This window comes from Balearica regulorum, chromosome 15 (assembly GCF_011004875.1).
Source record: "Balearica regulorum gibbericeps isolate bBalReg1 chromosome 15, bBalReg1.pri, whole genome shotgun sequence".
In the NCBI taxonomy this organism is placed as follows: domain Eukaryota; kingdom Metazoa; phylum Chordata; class Aves; order Gruiformes; family Gruidae; genus Balearica; species Balearica regulorum.
The window spans coordinates 17,849,367-17,868,982 of NC_046198.1; the positions used below are offsets into that span (position 1 = coordinate 17,849,367).

The following is a 19,616-nucleotide window of genomic DNA, read 5'->3' on the forward strand; positions in this document are numbered from 1 at the left end:
AAGCCAAATTGCTCACCAAGCAGACAAATTCTGGCAAGATAAGGAAAACGCAACTTGTCTTGACGGATCCCTCCAAGATACACAGCCCACCGAACCGCAGTCCACGTGTCAGCACAACTAACAAAGCAGCCCACACGCTTCTGCTCCTCATGGGCAAGAAAAGAATGTCAACTCACTGTGCGAGAGGAGAGGACAAAAATCATGTTAAAACTGCCAGAGTTCAAGATTTTAAGAGAGAGCAGTGCCAATACTAAGCACTGTAAATCCCAGAGGCATCTTTAGCTATGGCAATATTTACATTCCTTAGGGTAGGAAGCCATGAGAAGAGAGAGATGGAGGAAAATCTTTGCATATGATTCAGCAAAACAAACAATGTCTCCTTCAGCTTTGCTGCTCAGAAACAGATGAGAAGCTGGTAGGAAACGTCTGCATGTAAACCACAGTGACTACTTGCAAAAAAACTCAAAATGAATCAACAACTAGCATTCAAAATAAGCTTTATTCTGCTCCGCAGTTAAGCCAACTTTGTAGATGGCCTGAATAATGGGAATGATCTGTGGTTATTTCCTAGTCCAGAAAAAGATACATCAGTGGCTGTTTTCACAGCATTTTCTTAAAAAAAAAAAAAAACAAACCCATTTATGCATTCTTTTGTCAAGTAAGCTCTCCACACCCCCACAAAAAAACATAGAAATTGTTTAGTCATGATTATTTCTGCAAGAACAGGCTTTCATAAGGTACATTAATACTGTGAGTGAACCTAGTCCATTTTTAAAAAAAACCAAAATGCAGTAATTCTACAGGGGAAAAAACTGATTTAAAAATAATTCTCTACTTATATACATTTGTCTAGCATAAAGGACTTTTCAAGTTAAAAAATATTTCTAAATTAGTAACAGTTGAAAGCATATTCTCATAAAAAAATAAAACAAGAAAAGAATCACTAATACCCAAGGCACATTAATAAGGGAGGTTTGGAAAGCAGTAAAACCCACCTATTAAGATGTTAGAACTAGGAACTTAATCAGGTCTCTTGCTTCCTACAACAGCCAGGCTTTACGGGCCACAATATGGCAAAAAAAAAAAGACATCTATATGCTAAGCCAGTCCAAAGTCTCCCACCTAGCTGTTAGCTCTGGGATCTCCCAAGTACCCTAAGCACAACGCAATCCTCACCTTTAAGGGCGACCTGTTCTAATGGGAAATCATTGCTTACCAAGCCATCTTACCACTAGAGAGGCAAGATTCTGACCAGCAAACATCCCACAGAGCTGAGCAGCTCCCCTGAAGAAATACACCTTTCTCCACATAAAAACTCTCCTCCAATTCGGGTGGCTGCAGCACACAGCACCCGTGACAGAAAGCCAGCACAACTGGAATTTAAGCCAGGACACCCTGGTGCTGCATTAACACCGAAAGCCAAACCCGAGGAGCGGCATAGGCAATGCTCTCTGTTGTAGGTAGAGGGACAACGGCTTTGACTGGCAGCATCAAAAGAAGCAACTTTCAAGGAGCTATTTACAGCAACTGATGTAGGAAGCAATTCGAAGCCCTGCACTGCTAAGCAGCATTGCTCTATCACACTACCCACCAGACTCAGCCAAGAGGCCAGATCGCGCAAGGCCACAGAGGCCACTGCCAATTGCAGCTTCTTGTTCAGCTCTCACCTACTCCGAGACTGCTGCCTGATTGCTTACTGAGATTCTCTTTAAAACTAAAGTTTAAAATATATATTTATTTTTGTCTTCCTTTTCCAAAGCCGGCCAGGCTTTTCACAGCAGAATCTTGACAACGCTTTGCGAGGGATGGCTCATTGGTCCTGGGATATTTGAAGGACATGTTCCAAACTCCAGGCGTTTCACTAACCTGCCAAAACAAAATATAAGTTAGTGCACTTCTTGCTCAGTTTTACTGTAACTGGTCCCTTCCAGCATACACCGCTCAGCTTGAGAAATCAACAGACAAGAGCATCACTCTGAGCACTAAGTGAGCCTGTTACTTAACTGGGTGAGTTTCCACTGTAACGCAGGGCTCTCTTTCCCTCCAAGTAGTGAGAAGCTATCTTTTACAGGTCTTGGAATTTCAGTTCTAGCATTACAGTGGTAGATGTATAATCAGCTGCACAACTATGTAAATGTATGGTCCTCAAGGCTTTCTTGTAGGAGCTTTCATGAGGCTTCTCCCCAGGCTGGGATAGCAAGTACAATGTGGAGCACTCCTTCCACACAACAATTTTGGGCACTGGGTAACAGGACAAACCAGTATTTCCAGCGCAAGGGTCTAGCTGAATAGTTAAGTCCGGAACAAACTGCACTGTAGGCACTAATTTACAGAGAATCTGAAGAATGTACAGTACAGGATTGGCAGGGTTTAAGCAGATGCTGAACTGCAACTTGTGATAACCTTGCTGATTTTTCTTCATTTGTTTAAAAAAAGATAACCCGTTCAAGTGTTCAAATTTATCAGTTGAGTCAGGTAACTTCCCGTCAGCGGCTCCTTGGAACCACATCTTAGCAACCGTAAAGCATTCTGATAGAGTGAGCTCATTATTTGCCTTTTTTCCAGTTCTCACATAAATGAGAACCTTAAGTGTGATAAGAGAAGTCTCTACATGCCATAATATTCCCAAGACATCACTTGTACAAGAACATAAAGCATAAAACAAATTGAGCCCTAAGCAAGAGCCCCTCTGTTGTACTTCATCCCATGTAAACACTGAGTTTATAATAAAACACATTGTTACATTTGCTTTGAATTTGAGGTTTTCAAAACTTGATTCCAACTAGCCTTTGAATTTCAGCACCTAGTGATTCCAAATTTTAAACTGATCTGAAGCATTCAAATCATAATGCTGAACAACTAAATTTCGTATCTTTTGAGAACAAATCCGTCTCTACCAAAACAAAGATTTAATACTAAATAGACCAGTACCAGTCCAAGTTCTAACACCAACAGCTCTCACTAAGACACAACAGCAGAGACCAGCACTCACCCTGTATCACACAGAGGCTGATGAGGACTCAGGCGTGTTTCAAGGACGTCTCTGTTCATGTACATGGACACCGTGGCTCTGCTTGGAGACTGGTCATACACAAAGTTTCGGCAAGATGCAAGCTTGGACTCCAAAGCCTAATGTAAACACAGATGAGGCAAGCATCAGACATCACCCTTCTCTTTCACAAGATGGCATTGTGGCACACCAAATGCCAACACAGCACTGGGGCATAAGGCAGAAAACAGAAGGAAGCCATGGCATAAATGTTCCAGCATCAGCACTACCTTAAATATCACACTACAGCTTAACATGATGTTAGGCCTTCCTCAAAAGACTACTGGATTCAAGGCAAACCTCACCAGAAGCCCTCGGGACAGCAGGCACCAGCCTGCTTTCTTCTCTGCCTTTCATGGTAGCAGATCCCTTCTTAATTTACTCACACTGATTTATTCTTTCTGCACATGTGCTTTCAGAAGTTTGCAGAGGAAGGTCTTATCCCCACGTGAATAAGATCTTAGAAAAGCAGAGCAGTGTCCATCTTTATGTGAGGCTTGGTCAGAATTGTACAAAGTCCAGATCTAACTCCAAGACCACACTTAGCTAAGCTGGGGGCAAAACACTCTTTACAGTCTCCTCTGAGCAGCAGCACAAATAGCGCTGCCTGCAGTTTCAGACAGCTCTACCTTCCCAAGAGCACTGGCCAGCAGGCAATCACTCACCCCTACTTTTCGCAGCAAGTCTCCCACGATGTTAAGTGCAGATATTCTTGCAGCAGGCGTGAGAGGGGTTGCACCGTAACTGTCCTCAAGACCTGTAGGTCAGGTTAAAGGAGGATACATTACTCATTTTAAAAAAAAAAACCAAAGCTTTGACATTGGAAATCAGAAGACAGCCTGACACACAGAGCAGAGGCAACATCAATATCTTCACCTTTTTGCTGTCTCACCTCCAGATCTGTCATATCCATCAGGAATATGAAGCACTGTCTCCCTGAGACAGCTCAAGTTACGCTGCCCTAAGCTAAAGTCTCTAGTCGTTCTGTGGCTTGGGTTTCTAGAGTTCTGTTCTACCAGACCACCCTGCATCTCTGTTGCTGCAGTGGGACCAGAGGGACATGTCCTCAGAGAGGACCATCACCTCATTTTACTAGAAGACTACAAATTCTGTCACTCTTACAGGAGCGTTAATTCCTCCACACAAACACATAATTTTAGGTTAAGCGTAGTGAAGCCCACAATCAAACTTTGTCAGTGCTCAGAGCTATAATATCAAATCATCAGTGTGATAGTACAACTCCTTGCATTTATGCATACACATGAACACAGTTACACAAATTTCTGGCTTTCGAAGTAAGAAAATGGGAGAGTTAGAGGTTTGAAATAATCAGTGCTCACCAAAAATAAGTAACTGATATTACTGACATGAAAGCAGAGCTATAGTCATTTAGTACAGAGAGCTAGGATGACCTGTCAGTGTCCTGCTGTTCCAGAGCAAAAAGAAAGCCTCTCTCAAAGAGCACCTACTCTCACAGAGAAGCCAATTCAAGTAACATGAGTGTGACATTAAAGATCACACTTAAGTTTTTAAATCCTTCCCCTAAGTTAGCCCAACATCTCTGAGACAGTTGTGAACTAATAGTAAAGTCTCAACAGCTCATCTTGTCCCTCACAATTATTATTACTGGACAGTTCAAATCAAGTGGAAATGAACAGCCCACGAACAAACCCCAAAATCACAGCCTGAATACTGGGACCATGGTGACTGGATTTACGTGTATTCAACTGAAACACTCAACTCTGTTCCCTGTTTTCTCATTTCTCCTTTAGCCAGAGACTATAGTAAAAACAAGAGCATCGAATAGTGCTTCTGTGCTGGTTCTCTGTAAGTCACCTCTCCTAAATGTCGCAGGGGTGGGTATGTTGACGTTGGGTGCCCGGTGCACAGAGGGAGTTGAAGGCACAGATAAGGACGCTTGAACTGCAGTGTCCGTTCTTTCTGTTTCCAGCGTAGTTCGCATTGGTGTCTTGGGTTTCTCCTGTTTCTGCTGCACTGCAAGCTCTTGTCGTAGATCTATGAAGGAAGCAGCATAAAGCAAGCCTTTGGAGCACGTATCCACCCAGATAAAAAGTTTGTTTTGCCCAAAGATTGTTCCTGTTGTGGTGTTTTTCCAGCTCCACAGTCTCTCTCTTCTCACCCAGCCTTACTGACAGATATCAAGAAGCTAGCACAAAAGGCATTCGAAGGTTACTAGAAGTCAGTCACAGCCCTCCTGTTTTACTGCCCCATTAGTCTTTCACTGACTCCATTTTTCACAGGCCAGGAAACAAGGAGGTTAATGGTTATTAAAGCTGACCTTCACGGTTAGAGGAAGGCAGACCAGCACTGGCCCAGCAGGCCTGGCTCTTCCTAACCCCCTAAGGCACTGAAGCATCCCCACAGATTAGAAGAAGCTGGAACAGACTTTTGCTTCTGTGAGCTGCTCTGGAACATGTCAGGAGTTCAAGGAGGGGGAACATCTGAAGCTTCCTCATTTGCTTCTACATTTCAGATAGCAGATTTAAAAGATGCAAACTTAAAAGCCAAGCTCTAAGATATATGGAAGAACTGAACAGCTACAAGCCAGGAGAGGAGAAAGGGAAAGACACAAGTAATTTCTGTCTAACCTCTAGCTTCATCTTTCAGGCGCTGCACGGACTCCAGAAGGTTTTCTTTCTCATCCAGTTCACTCTCCAGAAATGCATTTCTTTCAATAGCCTGGTTTAAACGTTGTTCAAAATCCTCCAGAGACATTATAGTGGCTCTGAAAAAGAGTGCACAAGATGTCACTACCAGATCCACCAAGCACACAGAGGAACTCCCTCTCTCAAGAAAAGCAATAATGTTGTGGTTTTGTTTGGTTTGCTTTATTATTGTTTTTTATTTTAGCTTGTGAGATTTGAAAGAGTACAGTGGGGGGGGGAGTTGAAGGGAAAAATCTTATCACATTGCCCTATCTGCCACAAACCTCTTCACCACAATCATCACCTAAGTGATTAGTTCAGAATGGCAGTGCTAATCAGCACAGCATTGCAAACAGCTCAGCACCATGCTCACAAGACAGGACAGAGGTGGAAAAAGAAAACACAGAAGGTGGGTCACCTTTTTGCTCTTTCCAAGTCATCATTTGCTTGCTCGAGTTCTCGAATGTATTTCTGAAGTTGATCTTTAATAGCTTTTGTCTGTTCCAAGTCATCTTCCAGTGCAGAGATTTGCCTGTAGCCTTCTGAATGCTGCATTTCAATCTTTTCCTAATCAAAGGCAAATCAAACAGCATGTCAAGGACTTAGCAATGCACGTTCTCTTTCTGTGGCATTGTCTGAGTCCCTTTAGAGGCAGACGGCGTGAAGTTTTTTGAGAAACATCACCTTACATATGGTAAAATGCTAACAAAGTCAAATCACTTACTTCTGGGCTGCCAGCAGAGAAGAGCTCTTCCTCTCAGTCCTTATCAAGCAACTGTGCTGGGGAGCAGTTCCCGCTCTCCACGGCACAGGGCCGTTCCTCGCTCTCCCAGAGAGCGACATTCCCCATAATTTCTGAGTCCCAAAAGCTCTAGCAACACAGAAAGCAGGATGCAAGAGAAACCACTTATTTTCAACTCTAAAAGTCAAACAGTACTTAGGAGTCTAAATAACAAGAAAGGGAAAATATATCCAAGTGTAACACAGTTACACACTGCTGTGGAGCCAGCAGGATTCTCCACTGCCCCTGTGGTTTTATTAGCCCAAAGCAGGTTCAGAGTTCTAGACTGCAGAATATCTCAGGTGCAGTTATGCAAAATGCTTTGGATATGATCCTAAACCAAACTATCTCCCTTTACAGCACATACACAAGGGTAGATTTAAGAGAGATTGAAGAGAGGCACAGGAAGGCTTAGCTTCTCCATCAAATATCTCTCCTGCCACTGCCACTATATGCAGAGTTAGCTCCACATCACATGGCAGGGAAAGCTTCACAGCACACCCTGTACTGCAATGCTGTACGCTCCATCACCTTGCTATCAGGGCACTTTGACATGCCAGAGATTTTTTTGAAACTCCATGACTGCTGTATAAGTAGCATTCCTGAAGTGCTTTTTCCATCCAGAATTTAAGTACAACAGACTTGAAGTCAGTGAAAACAAACCCATGCACTGGAATTTGAAAGCCATGGCATGTAGTCGAGCATGACTGATAATTTGAAGACAGCTATTTTAGCACATGAAATACATAGGAAGGGAGGATGGAAAGAGATGCCCAATCTGAATTAAGAAACTCTTATCTGATTACAGTGTGGCAACACCACTATAATTCCAGATCTCTGAAGCAGTTACATGCTGAATTTAAGAGCCCCCAAGCTCTACAAGGCAGACTAGAGAGTTCTGAAAAGCTAACTGAAAGTAAACAAAACCTCCAAAGCATTATTTCCATTTATTCTTAGGTAGTGTGAACTCTGGTTTCAGAGGGGGGAGCAAGCACACACTCGGCTAGTAAGCTCTGAGCCACGAGCTGTGTGGGCCTGGCAAAAGCTCACCAGTGCTGACCTAGATGCAGACACAACCCTTGATGGGCTCAGTTAACACTGCTGCTCAATAGCTGCATGAGTTTAATGCTTTGCTCTTGAGTTGATTCAGATAAAAGACCCTAACTGCAAGGTTTGGGTCTTTGTTTTTAGCCAATTGTAATAAAGTATCAGCTGATCTGGCATCAATGGAGTCTCTGTTCCTTCACTGCAGGCTGCTACTGTGTTTTCAGGCTGCATGAACAGCCAATTGTTAAAAGGTTCATTTCAAGCAGAATATGTTTTAATAAAGTTATTCACTGTGAAGAATAATTTAAGATTTTCTTAAATATGTTTACCCTCCACTTTTTGAGGTTCTATGTTGATTCCCACTATTTTCACTCTTAACTGCTTCAGCTGGTTCATTGTCCCCTCCTCTCGAGAAAGAAAACACTCCACACCCTCCTCAATTAAATGAGCTGCAGGTTTTATTTTTGTCAAACTTATGCATTCTCCCCAAACCCATCAGCTTCCATAGGTTTCTGTGGCTACATGGAACAGCAGAGCAATACTCCATGCAACATGCAGAGCATTTAATACTGCTAAGGCACTAATACAACCAGGACAAAGATCAGTGCAGCATAACAAATACAATGAAACAAGGCTTGGAGGTTTTGCGATCAAAAAGCAGAGGCGGATCACTAAGTTGGTTCTGCCTGGAACAGAAGAGTATTTCCTTAAGACAGTAATTTGAACAGCAGTTTAGACAAAAGGCATTGCAAACCTGGATTTATCTGCCGATTAATCACTGATAAGCAATTAATCACTTACACAAATACCTTCACTCCCATTAGCTCATCATTGCATCCAATTGAGTAGAAGTGTAATTAAATTAATCTCTGCTTCCACAGATACTGGCCTAGCCCTACCAAACAGAGTGTAGTGCTTCTTGGGTGACTATCCCTCACCTTTAAGTAAAAGACCAAGAAGTCAAACTTTAAAAAGGCATACCAGTTTCAGTGACAATTTTTTTTTCAACTTTAAGAAAACTTACCAGTATTTCCTAAACCTGTCAACCAGCACAGGGACAGCATCTTTAATGAAACTGAAATGAGGCAGACTCATCACTCTTCATACTCTAGATAGCTTCGTTATTTCTTAAGTCACTCTGGTAAGAAGTTCCATCTCAATAAGTTCATATACCATATGTTTTATAATTATGGAAATTAATGCTTTTCAGCTGGTTCTTAGTTTTACAGAAGGCTAACCAAGTGTAAAGAACATAAATTATTTTTCCCCAAGTCCAGACAGATTCAGTAACAAAACTAGGACTGAAACTGTTTTATACCTCTTGGTTCTATGTGTTACCCATCAGCTGCTGCTTCTCAGTTCACCTGGAATGCCAGATAATAAATACAAACATTCCAGCTGTGGTCTTGCATTACATAAGAAAACTCACTAATTTAAACACTTGTTACATAGTTGTGTATTTTGATTGTTCTGCAATATGATCTGTGTCTGCACAATGCAGACAGGAAGCAAGCCATGAACAAAAGCACTAAGTAGATGCAAGAAGGAACAGAACAGCAGCTCTAGCAGCTCTGTTATGTTCATGTTTACTCTCGACTCTACTGTAAACAATTCTCTCCCATCTCAAATCCATCCTGACACATTGCCACAACCTGTGAACAGGGGTTCAGGAACATACCAAAGTATCCAGCACTCTCAAAGCAGACAATAGATTGGTATTTCTTAATTTTTCAAGCCTTTTTTTGGGGCAGTTTTCTGTTCAATTTCTTTGTAATGCTGAAGGTCCCTGTCCACAAGGCAAGCTGCATCTGCACATGCCTGTCTCATTCTCCTTTACACTTAGGCTGTACAGCTACTGTATGCATCATCCACTCTTACCTTAACTGACTCCAGTTCCATTCGCAGACGATTGTTTTCTGACAGAAGGTCTCTGTTTCTGGACTCTGTTTGCTGCAGCTGAGTCTCCAGTTCAGCTTCATACTCTCGACTCCCTTCTTGGAATTCACGCAGTTCTTCCTGTGTATTCTCAGCACTAGAGAGCAATTCCAGCAAGAGAACTTATCATAATGAACAAAGAAAAAATCTCTTGTACACCCAAAGTAAAAAACAACAAAAAAAATACTACCCTTCAACACAGAAGGCTCTATGCCCTTCTCCAATATGCATATTCAACAGACAGAGAGGACCATAGGCAAATGTTCCCCCCTCGAGCATGGAAAGCCACCCCATACCAAACTAGTAAACAAATACAAAAACCCCACATACATAGCAAATCCCAAAGTCTGTCTTTACACTACAGGTGTTGAGGACAACTGGAGTCTCTTTAGCTTGTATGTTGACCACCCCCATCTGCATATTTAATCTATTATTCAATTCAATTACTTATTTGGAAATAAGAACAAAGTCGTTTTTTATTAGCAATAAAAAGTAAGAAAAAGAGAAAGAAGGACAAATGTTCTTGTATTCTTAAACAGTTCTACTGAAATAATCCTCCAGCAAACTAAACAAGCAGCACTGAAAGGTCTGAACACCTGGTCTAAGAAAGGACCCATCCATATCAGCATTGAAAAAGTTTGGGGTTTTTTCACCCTTCACTGCATTTAGAGCAACGTACTGAGCTAAAGGGAAGAGCAAAGTATGTCTGTTCTCAGCCAGGGATCCTCCTCCTATGTGCTGTCAAACCATTCCCGATCCACACGGAGATATAAAGAATGAACAGCAGCATCTCTGTCTGCAATGGTGCAAATCATCCACCCCCAACAAGGTTCTGCAGTGAGTTACGTTTACCCGGGCTGCCCGCAGGCTGCGGTCAGAGGCACAATTTCAGCACGCACAGCCCTACTCAAACCAGGGCAGGGACCCAACCAACAGTGCCACAACAGCACAGATTCACTGCTGAAGTGAGCATAAAGGACTCTGGGCTGCTGGAGTTTATGCAGAAGCATTGCTACTGCTACCACTCAAGACAGCTGAGCGACCTTGAATTCACTCCCCTATGTGCTGCTACCCATGTCTTTGCATGCAGTGCCCATGCACTCTATTCAACAGCTTCGAGGAATGAAGCCACTGCCATACCACTGCTTGTATTTCATAGCCAGCTCTTTCCAGTATCTGGTTTCCTCCTCCACTGAGCTGAAGTGATGTCCTTCTGAGTCTTCCATGATGAGTCCTCCAAGTTTAAAACTGCTGTTTCATTTTCTCCCCTCCTGGAAAATTAAAGGATCCAGCATAAGAACTAATGTAGTGGGCCACATCAGTACTTTTTGCAGCAGAGCAGTGCACCCCTCCTCCCAAGAAGGCACTGCACACCTGGAGACTGAACTAGAGACCAGCCTTGACAGGGCTCTGTCAGATATACCATAAACATGAAAGAATCACTACTGAGTATTCACGTCCCTTTCCCCAATTCTCCCAAGGCTACTGTGTGCTTATGCCACATCCCCAGCCACAAGCACCTTACCCACCCTCCGACTACACAGCACAGAGCACCCAACCTCAAACTTCAGCCACAGCTGTGCCGACGCGCACAGAATGTCAGGGAAAGAGAAGACATCTCAGGCACAACTTCAGCTCCAGAGACAGTGCAATTAAGGTCCATTTCAACAACCCTAAAGTCACTTACCCTGGAACTGAAGGGAAACTTCAAAGAGACACAGAGAAGGTACTCAAGATACTAATTTCCCGTGCTCACATTTCCAGGAACACGTGAAATATTTCTCCTTAGGTCAACAGAGACAAAACTACCCGACTTTAAATCTGAAATATTACAATTCATGCATGGCTGAGAGCCACAATATACCTGCATACCTCAGCGAGCCATGGGAGAAGGAAGCTCCAGAAATTCCCAGGGAACGGAGGATGAAAGCTCCACAGAGGCTTCAGTGGGATACCACCTGGCTGGACTAGGTACGCAGATAGATTGTGGCAACCCAGTGAGCAATGCAGACCATCCAGCTGTCCCTGTGCCAGCATAAACCCAGGCGCAGGACAGAGTCCCAGATGTGAGCAACACATGAAAGACGCACAGGGGAATCAAGAACCTTAGGTTGGTCACTCCCGCTTGAAGACTGAAGTATCAATTAAATAAATGTCCCCAACGTGCATGATGCACTCCAATAAACAGGTCACTAGCAAATATCATTTTATATGACTTAGTCTTGACAATGGAGAAACATCAGACCTAATGCTCTGGATAACCTGCCCACGTGCAACCCTGGGTGAGGCAAAGATTCCATGTAGACTATCAATTTAATAGAAACCCAAATAGATCAAGGACGGTAAATAAAGGTGGAGTTGAACAATTCATGACAAGGGCCGTTGTCAGAAAACTATTGCCGAAATCTAATGACTGAGGAAACACAGCTCTTCTACCAAGTTTCAGCTCCAGATCTATTGAGCAAAACATTTCCTAGAGGTAATCCCTGACTGAGCAAAGAGAAAAAAACAGCCAAAGCCTTAAAAGATCATGTAGACATCAGTCCTGTCTTCTGCTCTTCTTAATCATTACACTCAGGAAACGCTGGAGTAGACCTTCTGAGCAGCGCGTCATCGCTAAAGAAAACGCGCATCCACAGCGCATCTATTGAACTCAATGGAAAAATTATTCACAACCTGTGTTCAGGCTGTCCTCTCTAGAAAATCACCTGGTTTAAATAGAAATAACAGCCACCCGTCTGATAACTCTACTGAGACAAACATAAGTAGTTCCTACCTCTACTACAGACAACAGTATCAGGTACTCAAAGTAGTCTGGGGATCTAAAGCCCAATTCTTACACAACCGAGCAGAGTAAGTCCTTTTCACAGCCTGGGTGACTTTCAGGCAATTGCTGGGCAGAGTAAGCAGCTGTCATAGCTAAGTGGGCTGTGCCCACACCTCAACGCACAGCATCAGCTACACACAGGAATTACACCATTACTTAGAAGGGGAGCTGGCAGGTGAGGGGAAAACTTACTACGCTTTAGTTTTTATAATTCAGCTTCTTGACACAAAATGTTAATTAGACAAAGCTATATGTCTTCCTTCTAACAAAGAAAACCACTGTGCGATGTACAGACACACTTCCAGCAAGAAGTCTCAAGGCTGCTGCTCTTTGTATGTATTTATAGAAGTATGCACCGGAGGAAAAAAGAGGAAAAGGAGCACGAGTAAGGAGGAGTGATTTTCCAAATAGTACCCTTGCCCATTAAAAAGAAAATCACAACCAAGCATAATTAACATTCTTGACCTAGGAAAGTTTACAACACATCTACTCTATTATTTTTAAGTGAGCTGAAAGTGCCTTTGATGTTAATGAGGGTGTCCTTATGCTCAAGGCACTGTGTACACACACATCCATCCTTTTCTTTCGTGAAGAAAAAAAATAATTCTTTTTTACAGATGAGGGTCAGGGAGGGAGGGTCAGACACAAAGAAGTGATGCAGGTGCAATGACAAACCAAGAAGAACCAGCATTCCATTACTGTGGTCAAACCACTCCAGAGAACAGTGAGCCAGTTTCCTTTAGATGGTTATTTCTTACCACTTAGACAACAGGCAGTTTCTGTATTTCTTCAAAAACAGAGATCCCATCCAGGGTATACCTGGTTTTGCTACAGAAATTAAAATATATTTCAGAAGAATTCCTCTTTGGAGACTTCTGGCACAAGTGTTATAATAAATCCCATATCTGCGTTCAGACAGTCAACAAAAAAGTCAGACAAGATAAGAGATGAAGAAATGCAAAACATCTTGCTCCCAAAAGCTTTCAAACAACCCTTTGGAAACAGAAGACACAACTCCTGTTGGCCTCAAATGCTTGAAAGTGCTCATATCTGGCTCTCACTCGTGTTTTCACACTGCACTTTGGAAGGACTAAAAGAATGTACTAATTTGCATTTTTGAAGATTGTATGGTCACATACAAAAGAGCTTTCACTAACCAAGCCATTAGATTTACAAGAGTTCCACAGAACCTTAATAGCTTTCACAGAAGCATAAAGATGCTGCTCCCTTTGGTTTCCAAGTATGTATTTGTAAACATGAGATTATGGACCCACCAAGGATGTTCTCCATTAAGAGTACGCTCTGTTTCATGGTTACCTTTACTACTTACTTATAATTTAGAAGCAATTGTTAAACTGCAAATACATGGAACGACTGTGGACCTATACTTATTCCACAGAGATGACACAACATGGCAGAGATTGTTTCACTACTGTCCCACACCACAGGCACATGGGTTTTGTCCGCAACACAAGATTTATTAGGTTCCCTGCACACCTACGCTACATCTTGGCCCACAAATTTTCAAACTAACCAAAGATTTAAGATACAAACTTAAACAGAAAAGAAAAATTCCAAATTTTAGACACAGTATTACAGCCTTTTTCAATTTTCTGAAATTTGATTAAAAAACCCAAAACACACTCAAATAAATCTTTCTAAATGGCCCATAGAACGAGTAGGGCTTTGACTTCTTGTTTTCCCCCCCTGCTGTCTTCTCCCCTCGATTTTTAACAGCTTGGAGACAGTATGCAAAATGCCTGGAGAGTAATTAATTAAACCAATTAGGAACTCCTCATTGTCTAGGCTCACTACAAAAGGGGGGATGTTGAGGGGGGTGAAGGAGGTTGTAGCAATGTTTTGTCAAACATTGGCAAATGTGGGAAAAACAAGGAAAGTCACAGTCTGTAGCAGGCACACACCGGCTGCACCCTGCTTGTTTTCACGCACACGAAGCCAGAAGAGACATCTGGCCAGGCTTCCTGCGAGCAAGGAGCTGGTCACACACATTGCAAAACCTCTACCTCATACGGGAAGTGCTCGTGGGTGGGGAATGGACTTCTGCAAGGAGAAAAATACCTCAGCATAAATGTTGCAGGAAACGATTTCATACAAGTGACAGCAGAATTGCTAAATTCTTAAGGGGGGAAAAAAAAACCCCACCCACAACATTAAGAAAAGCAACACACAAAGCTATTGAGGGAACTTCAATTTAGGAATCAGAGTCTGAGTTCGCCAAACTCATGCAGACCTCAACTTAGATCTTGTTTCAGTCCTAGAATAAAGGACTCAAAACCACCCTGCATACCGAATAGTCTTTTTTTTTTTTTTTAAACAAAAGAACGTTTTAGCTTGGTGAACAATGTTGGCCTATCTTTGTAGCAATGCCCGATGGTCTGAGTCAGGGAAATTCATATTGTAATAAAAAATTAACAGCAAGAGAGTACCATAAATACTACCGGATTATCTGTGGCAGAGATGATGAAGCTCCTATTAGACATTTTTTCCTAACTGTAAACCAAAACAAAACCCCTCTTTGCTCCTGGAAAGTCACTTTCCCATCCTATGCAAATTCCATTTTCTTAACACAGCCCCCTTGCAAGGCTGTTCCTGTAACATAAGGGCCTATTTTCTTTTGTTTAAGCAGTACAAAAGCAAATCACCACGAGAGAGAAAGAAAAGGAAGAGGTCAGCGGAGCGCCAGGATTACTACAGAACGCCCCAGCCAGCACTGAAAGCAGTTTCCATCTTCCCAGGGTCTTCTCCACCAAAAGGCTCAACTCGCAAAGCCCTCATCTCTTCAGAGGCCGGCCCGGCTCCAATACTTCCGAGGTTCCCGTGCTTCCTGAGGGAACGCCGCCAAGCCTTCTCTCCCGAAGCGGCAGGGCACGGCAGGCCGAGGGCAGCCCGGGGCTGCCCGTTCCCGTTCGGAGCACGACGCCGGGAGGGAGCCGAGCCAGCGGGCAGGGTCCCACGCTCCCCTCCGCGCCGGCAACCGCGAGAGCGGCCCCAGAAGCAGGAGGGGACCGGGGTTCGCGCGGGCAGGCAGGGGCCCAGCTCCGTCTCCCCTCGCCTCCCCGACCCTGCCCCAGTTACCACCGCGGGACGAGAGACGCCGGGGGGGCCGCGCCGCACCCGAAACCGCCCTTCCCTCCTCTACGCACGGCAACGGCGCTTCTCCGGAGGGGGGAGCGCCGCCCGCCCGCCCACCCTCCCGCCAGCCTGCCGGGGGGCGCGGGGGGACCCCGCTCTCTCACCGCCACCACAAGCCCGCGGAGCTCCGCGCCGGCAGCCGCCGCTCTCCCCAGCCCAGCCCGACACCGCCGCCCCATTGGCTGCGGGTCACGTGCCGCGGGGGGGCTCCGCCAATCAGCGCCGCCAGAGGCGCCTGCTGCAAGGTTTGGAAACTTTCGTTACTTTCAAAAGGCGCTTGGGGCGGCGGCTGGGCCCGGCCCGGCACCCCCGCTACCGGCCCGGCACCCCCGCTACCGGCCCGGCACCCCCTCCCACGGCCCGGCACCCCGCTACCGGCCCGGCACCCCCTCCCACGGCCCGGCACCCCGCTACCGGCCCGGCACCCCCCCCCCCCCCCACGGCCCGGCCCCCCCCCACCGGCCCGGCCCCCCGCTACCGGCCCGGCACCCCCTGCATGCTCCGTGCGTGCTCAGGCGCAGCCCCGGCACGCCTCACCCGGGCTAACCCCCTTCTCCCGTTCTGTGAGGCGCCGTGGGCACAAGGGCCCGCATCTCCCGAGGCGGTACCCGTACAAATCGGCATTTGCCACCGTGCTGCAATTCTAAACACACGGCTTTCCCTGAGATGCTCTAAAAGAAGAAAAGCTTTACATCAAATATCTTTGTTTGTTCCAAAGGCCTCTTCTGAAAGAGCAAGCAGTGAGACAGCGACCGTAACTCTTTAACGTCAGGGCAATGTTTTTAGACTAAAGTCCCTTTCCCGACCAAGGAATGGGCTTCCGTGTCACTGAAGCCTGCGTTGCAAGGACAAAGCAGTCTATGAAACATTAGACACTGCACTCGTCTACATCTCAGCATGATGTCATCGTTCCAGAGAAGAGCCGCAAGCATCCGCAGGGGAACCAGCTCCCCGCAGACCACGGACGGAGCTGCAGCCCAACGCAGCCCATGGATCACTTGCCACGTCCTCACCGCGCCGGATCAACGCGAGGGGACTGAGGCATGCCACGGCTTTCTCAGGCGCCCTAGGTGTGTTCCTACCCAACGGCGTACACAAACACTTGGTCATTAGGCGTGTCTGGCATTTGTTTCCTGAGCCAAAACAAAAACACAAATTATCCCGTATGGGCAGATACGCTCCAGCCCACATACATGTGGCCGTATGTCACCCAGTATCACTGCACACCCCTGCAGCGCGTTTTACAAACTGCGCCCACGCGCGGGGCCCGATCCCACGTCATTTACTTCTGTGACGCAACACCAAGCCTAGAGCAGAAGCTCATCCTGGAAAGACTAAACTGTCTAAATCAGGAACGTGCTTCTCCCAAAGACTTGGCAGAACAAGGCTGGGACTGTAACAAAGAGGACAGAAGCCTTTCTGTACAAATACCCCACTAAGAGAAATCTATCCACAGCTAAGATAACTTTAGCTGAAAAGGGTGAGCAAAACAATTATACTTTTAGGTCAGGTGTTCAGCAAAATAATTATATTTTGAGGTCAGATGTTCAGCAGAAGTAAATGGAGACAAACCATTATACAACTATGAATAGAGAACTAAATTAGGTATTTAAAAATTGGGTTAATAGCAATTTGCAGTTCAGTCATTACTCAAGAATGTTTTTATTATCGAATAAGTCACAGAAAACAAACCACATACTATCGTAGTATGTCCTCAGTAATTAAAAAATTTATACCTTCTTCATAAGTTTGGGACAAAGGACATTTTACTTCAACTCTTCGAACAAATCTTTGAAGATAGTGTGAGTACACAGATAATATCAAAGGTACACCTGAGTATTTTTAATAGTTCTCATTTTGAAATACTTGTAAAACCTAGTGAAAATCCTCAGATTTCAGAGGAAGCCGTTTAGCCTCTCATGCAATTCCAAAACAATGTAACAGCACCCTAACAAATGCCAGAGGCTCAGAGGCACTGCTATACACAAGCAATAAATATTAACAAAAGGTTACTATAATTACTATCACTGCCTTGTTTGCAAGAAGAATGAGAACATTTGTCTGTTTTAAAATTAGCAGAGGAGAAGAAGAAATTATTTTATGCATGTATTTTTAGTTTGTTGATTAATAATTAATAAAAGGCAGATTTTTGTGGTGCTAGGGTTCATGTGCTGGTTATTTTAATGAGAATGCCACACAGATTCTTCCATGAAAGCTAAGTGAGGAAAAATGTGTACACTTGAAGTTCTGGTAAGGTTGCAACAACTTATCTTTTGGCAATAACCTTCTTAGGGGAAAAAAGATTTGCTTTGCTGCAAGGATGAAAGAACTCACCACAGAACCACTCGCTCCACGGATGGAACAGGAACCGTTCATCAATTGTCATTAGAAACTACTGAACTCTTTGTTTTTAATGGATTACTGATACCCATAACAAGATGTGCAAACATATGTATTAGAGTATCACATGGAAATACTGCTATCACTGAAGAGCCAGTATTTAACATGAAGGAAACCTATTTCTGTCTCTTTAAAGATATTATAGAATTCTCTGCAGTCTATATATGTAACACTGGATTTGCATATGCTTAAGCAAGAAACAGATTCTCACTACTTTAAAACCCTTCTGATATCTTGAACTGACAAATTTTTGATGAAGCTGTCACATGCTTATTACTAGCACTGTCTTGTTAACCAAAGGAAAACATACCACCACTTGAGGCCTTGCTGCACAGCAGCGTTACACTCTGAGAGCACCACGGCAGCGGGGGCAAGGCTGGATGGAGATGTGAGCATTGTCACTAAGAACTCTTAACCTTGCTGCTGCCTGTAACCCGTTAGGCAAAGGTGAAGGTAAAAGGACAACTCGGCCTAATACCGTGATGTCACTTATGATCAAAAGACACTGAGCCACCAAAAGGTGTACTCTCACCCTGCTCTGTCACTAACCTCCTCCTCGAGGGGCTCGGCTACTGGCACGCCAAGGAGCAAGCCCAGCTTGGATGACACAGATCTGCTGCATGACTTAGGCCCAGACTTCTGAGGGAACTGCTAAATTGTGAGACAGAGCTATATCTGTAGAAAGACAAGAAAAGTAAAATTACAAATAGAGGTAGGTCTATTAGTAGCACAAGGATTCAAGAGGAAAAATACCAGCATGGGAAGTTATCCAATCCTAAAGTGAACAAGGCCCACTTATGGGTTGCCAGTGTCACCCACACCAACAGATGCAGTGAATGATGAGTTAGCAAAGCAGGTAGCAGCAGATGCCCACGCTTTCCTTGATGGTTCTTTGGCCAGCAGGCTCCAGGTGGTTTGCCAGGGGGTGGGGACCACACTAATGCCTAATCCAGTGCCTTGTTAGAAGCTAGTTCTTTTGTGTTAGCCAGAAATTTCTTTCTATTTTTAAATTGTATGTATCTTACTTGGGGAATTTTAATACACACAGCTAACGATGCTCAAAGCAACCCAGAGAAGGGCAGAGAGGTCAGACTCTTCTGTTAAAATAAGCAAACAGCAGATTTCTGAACAGTACTGCCATTTAACTGGTGTCCTCAGGTTTAGGGCTATATACTGCCTTCAAGGGAACAGGCTCCTAGAGACAGTTAAAACTGTCCATCCCTGGCAACCCACCACGATTATTTTGTGGGAAAAAAATGTCCTAACTGAAAGCTGAAATTCTGCACAAGGTGTCAAAAATCATTACCCAGAAGAGCCCAGTCCAACGCCGTGGCAATTCCCTCATTGCCTGCCGCACACCCGAGCAGCGGGCACCGAGCACAGCGGGGGGCACGGGGCCGGGTCCCTGCTGGGGGGCAGCCCCTCCACCGGGCCTCCCGGAGCCCCCTCCGGGCCGACTCCCACCGCCCTGCCGGGCCGGGGTTCCGGTGTGCAGGACCGAGCCCCCCCCGCTCCCGGGGTAAGGGGCACCGGGGCGCTCCTCAGTGGGGCCTCCCTCACCCCCTCGGGGCAGCCCCAAGCACCCCCACAGCCCTCTCCCCCAAGTCGGGGTGCCAGCCTAGCCCGGCCCAGGGCAGGATTTAAAAGCCGCCGCTCCGGGCTGGGGCAGGTTTAAAAGAAGCGGCCGCTCCGGGCCGGCCCAGCCCGCTGCGCGCCGGGGAGGAGGAGGAGGAGGAGGCAGCGGGGCGTTACGACACG

The 19,616-nt window shown here is 45.0% G+C and overlaps 1 protein-coding gene across 3 annotated transcripts; it reads right to left on the reverse strand.

Annotated features, from left to right (window-relative positions):
* Window positions 1–480: 480 nt before the first annotated feature.
* On the reverse strand, window positions 481–19,320 carry NDE1 (nudE neurodevelopment protein 1). Of its 3 annotated transcripts, XM_075767385.1 has the most exons (10): window positions 19,165–19,320; window positions 18,408–18,533; window positions 10,619–10,749; window positions 9,422–9,575; window positions 6,134–6,282; window positions 5,659–5,795; window positions 4,886–5,065; window positions 3,715–3,806; window positions 2,993–3,129; window positions 481–1,866 (listed from the first exon to the last, which is right to left on the reverse strand). In XM_075767385.1, the coding sequence occupies exons 3-10, from the start codon at window positions 10,702–10,704 to the stop codon at window positions 1,773–1,775; spliced, it is 1,029 nt and encodes a 342-aa protein (XP_075623500.1). In that variant the 5' UTR covers window positions 10,705–10,749; window positions 18,408–18,533; window positions 19,165–19,320; the 3' UTR covers window positions 481–1,772. The 3 variants fall into 3 exon arrangements, with proteins under 3 accessions (XP_075623500.1, XP_075623501.1, XP_075623499.1); XM_075767386.1 differs by lacking the exon at window positions 19,165–19,320 and having other exon boundaries at window positions 18,408–18,540; XM_075767384.1 differs by lacking the exons at window positions 18,408–18,533; window positions 19,165–19,320 and adding an exon at window positions 15,563–15,704.
* Between the last annotated feature and the right edge of the window lie 296 nt (window positions 19,321–19,616).

What these genes read in the sequence shown, in the direction of transcription:
- NDE1 (XM_075767385.1), bottom strand. Translation starts at nt 10,704, where the DNA reads ATGGAAGACTCAGAAGGACATCACTTCAGCTCAGTGGAGGAGGAAACC. An exon ending in GCTATGAAATACAAGCAGTG is followed by an intron (nt 9,576 to 10,618) that starts GTATGGCAGTGG and finishes ATTGCTCTCTAG; the next exon opens with TGCTGAGAATACACAGGAAG. An exon ending in GACTTGGAAAGAGCAAAAAG is followed by an intron (nt 5,796 to 6,133) that starts GTGACCCACCTT and finishes ACTCTTTTTCAG; the next exon opens with AGCCACTATAATGTCTCTGG.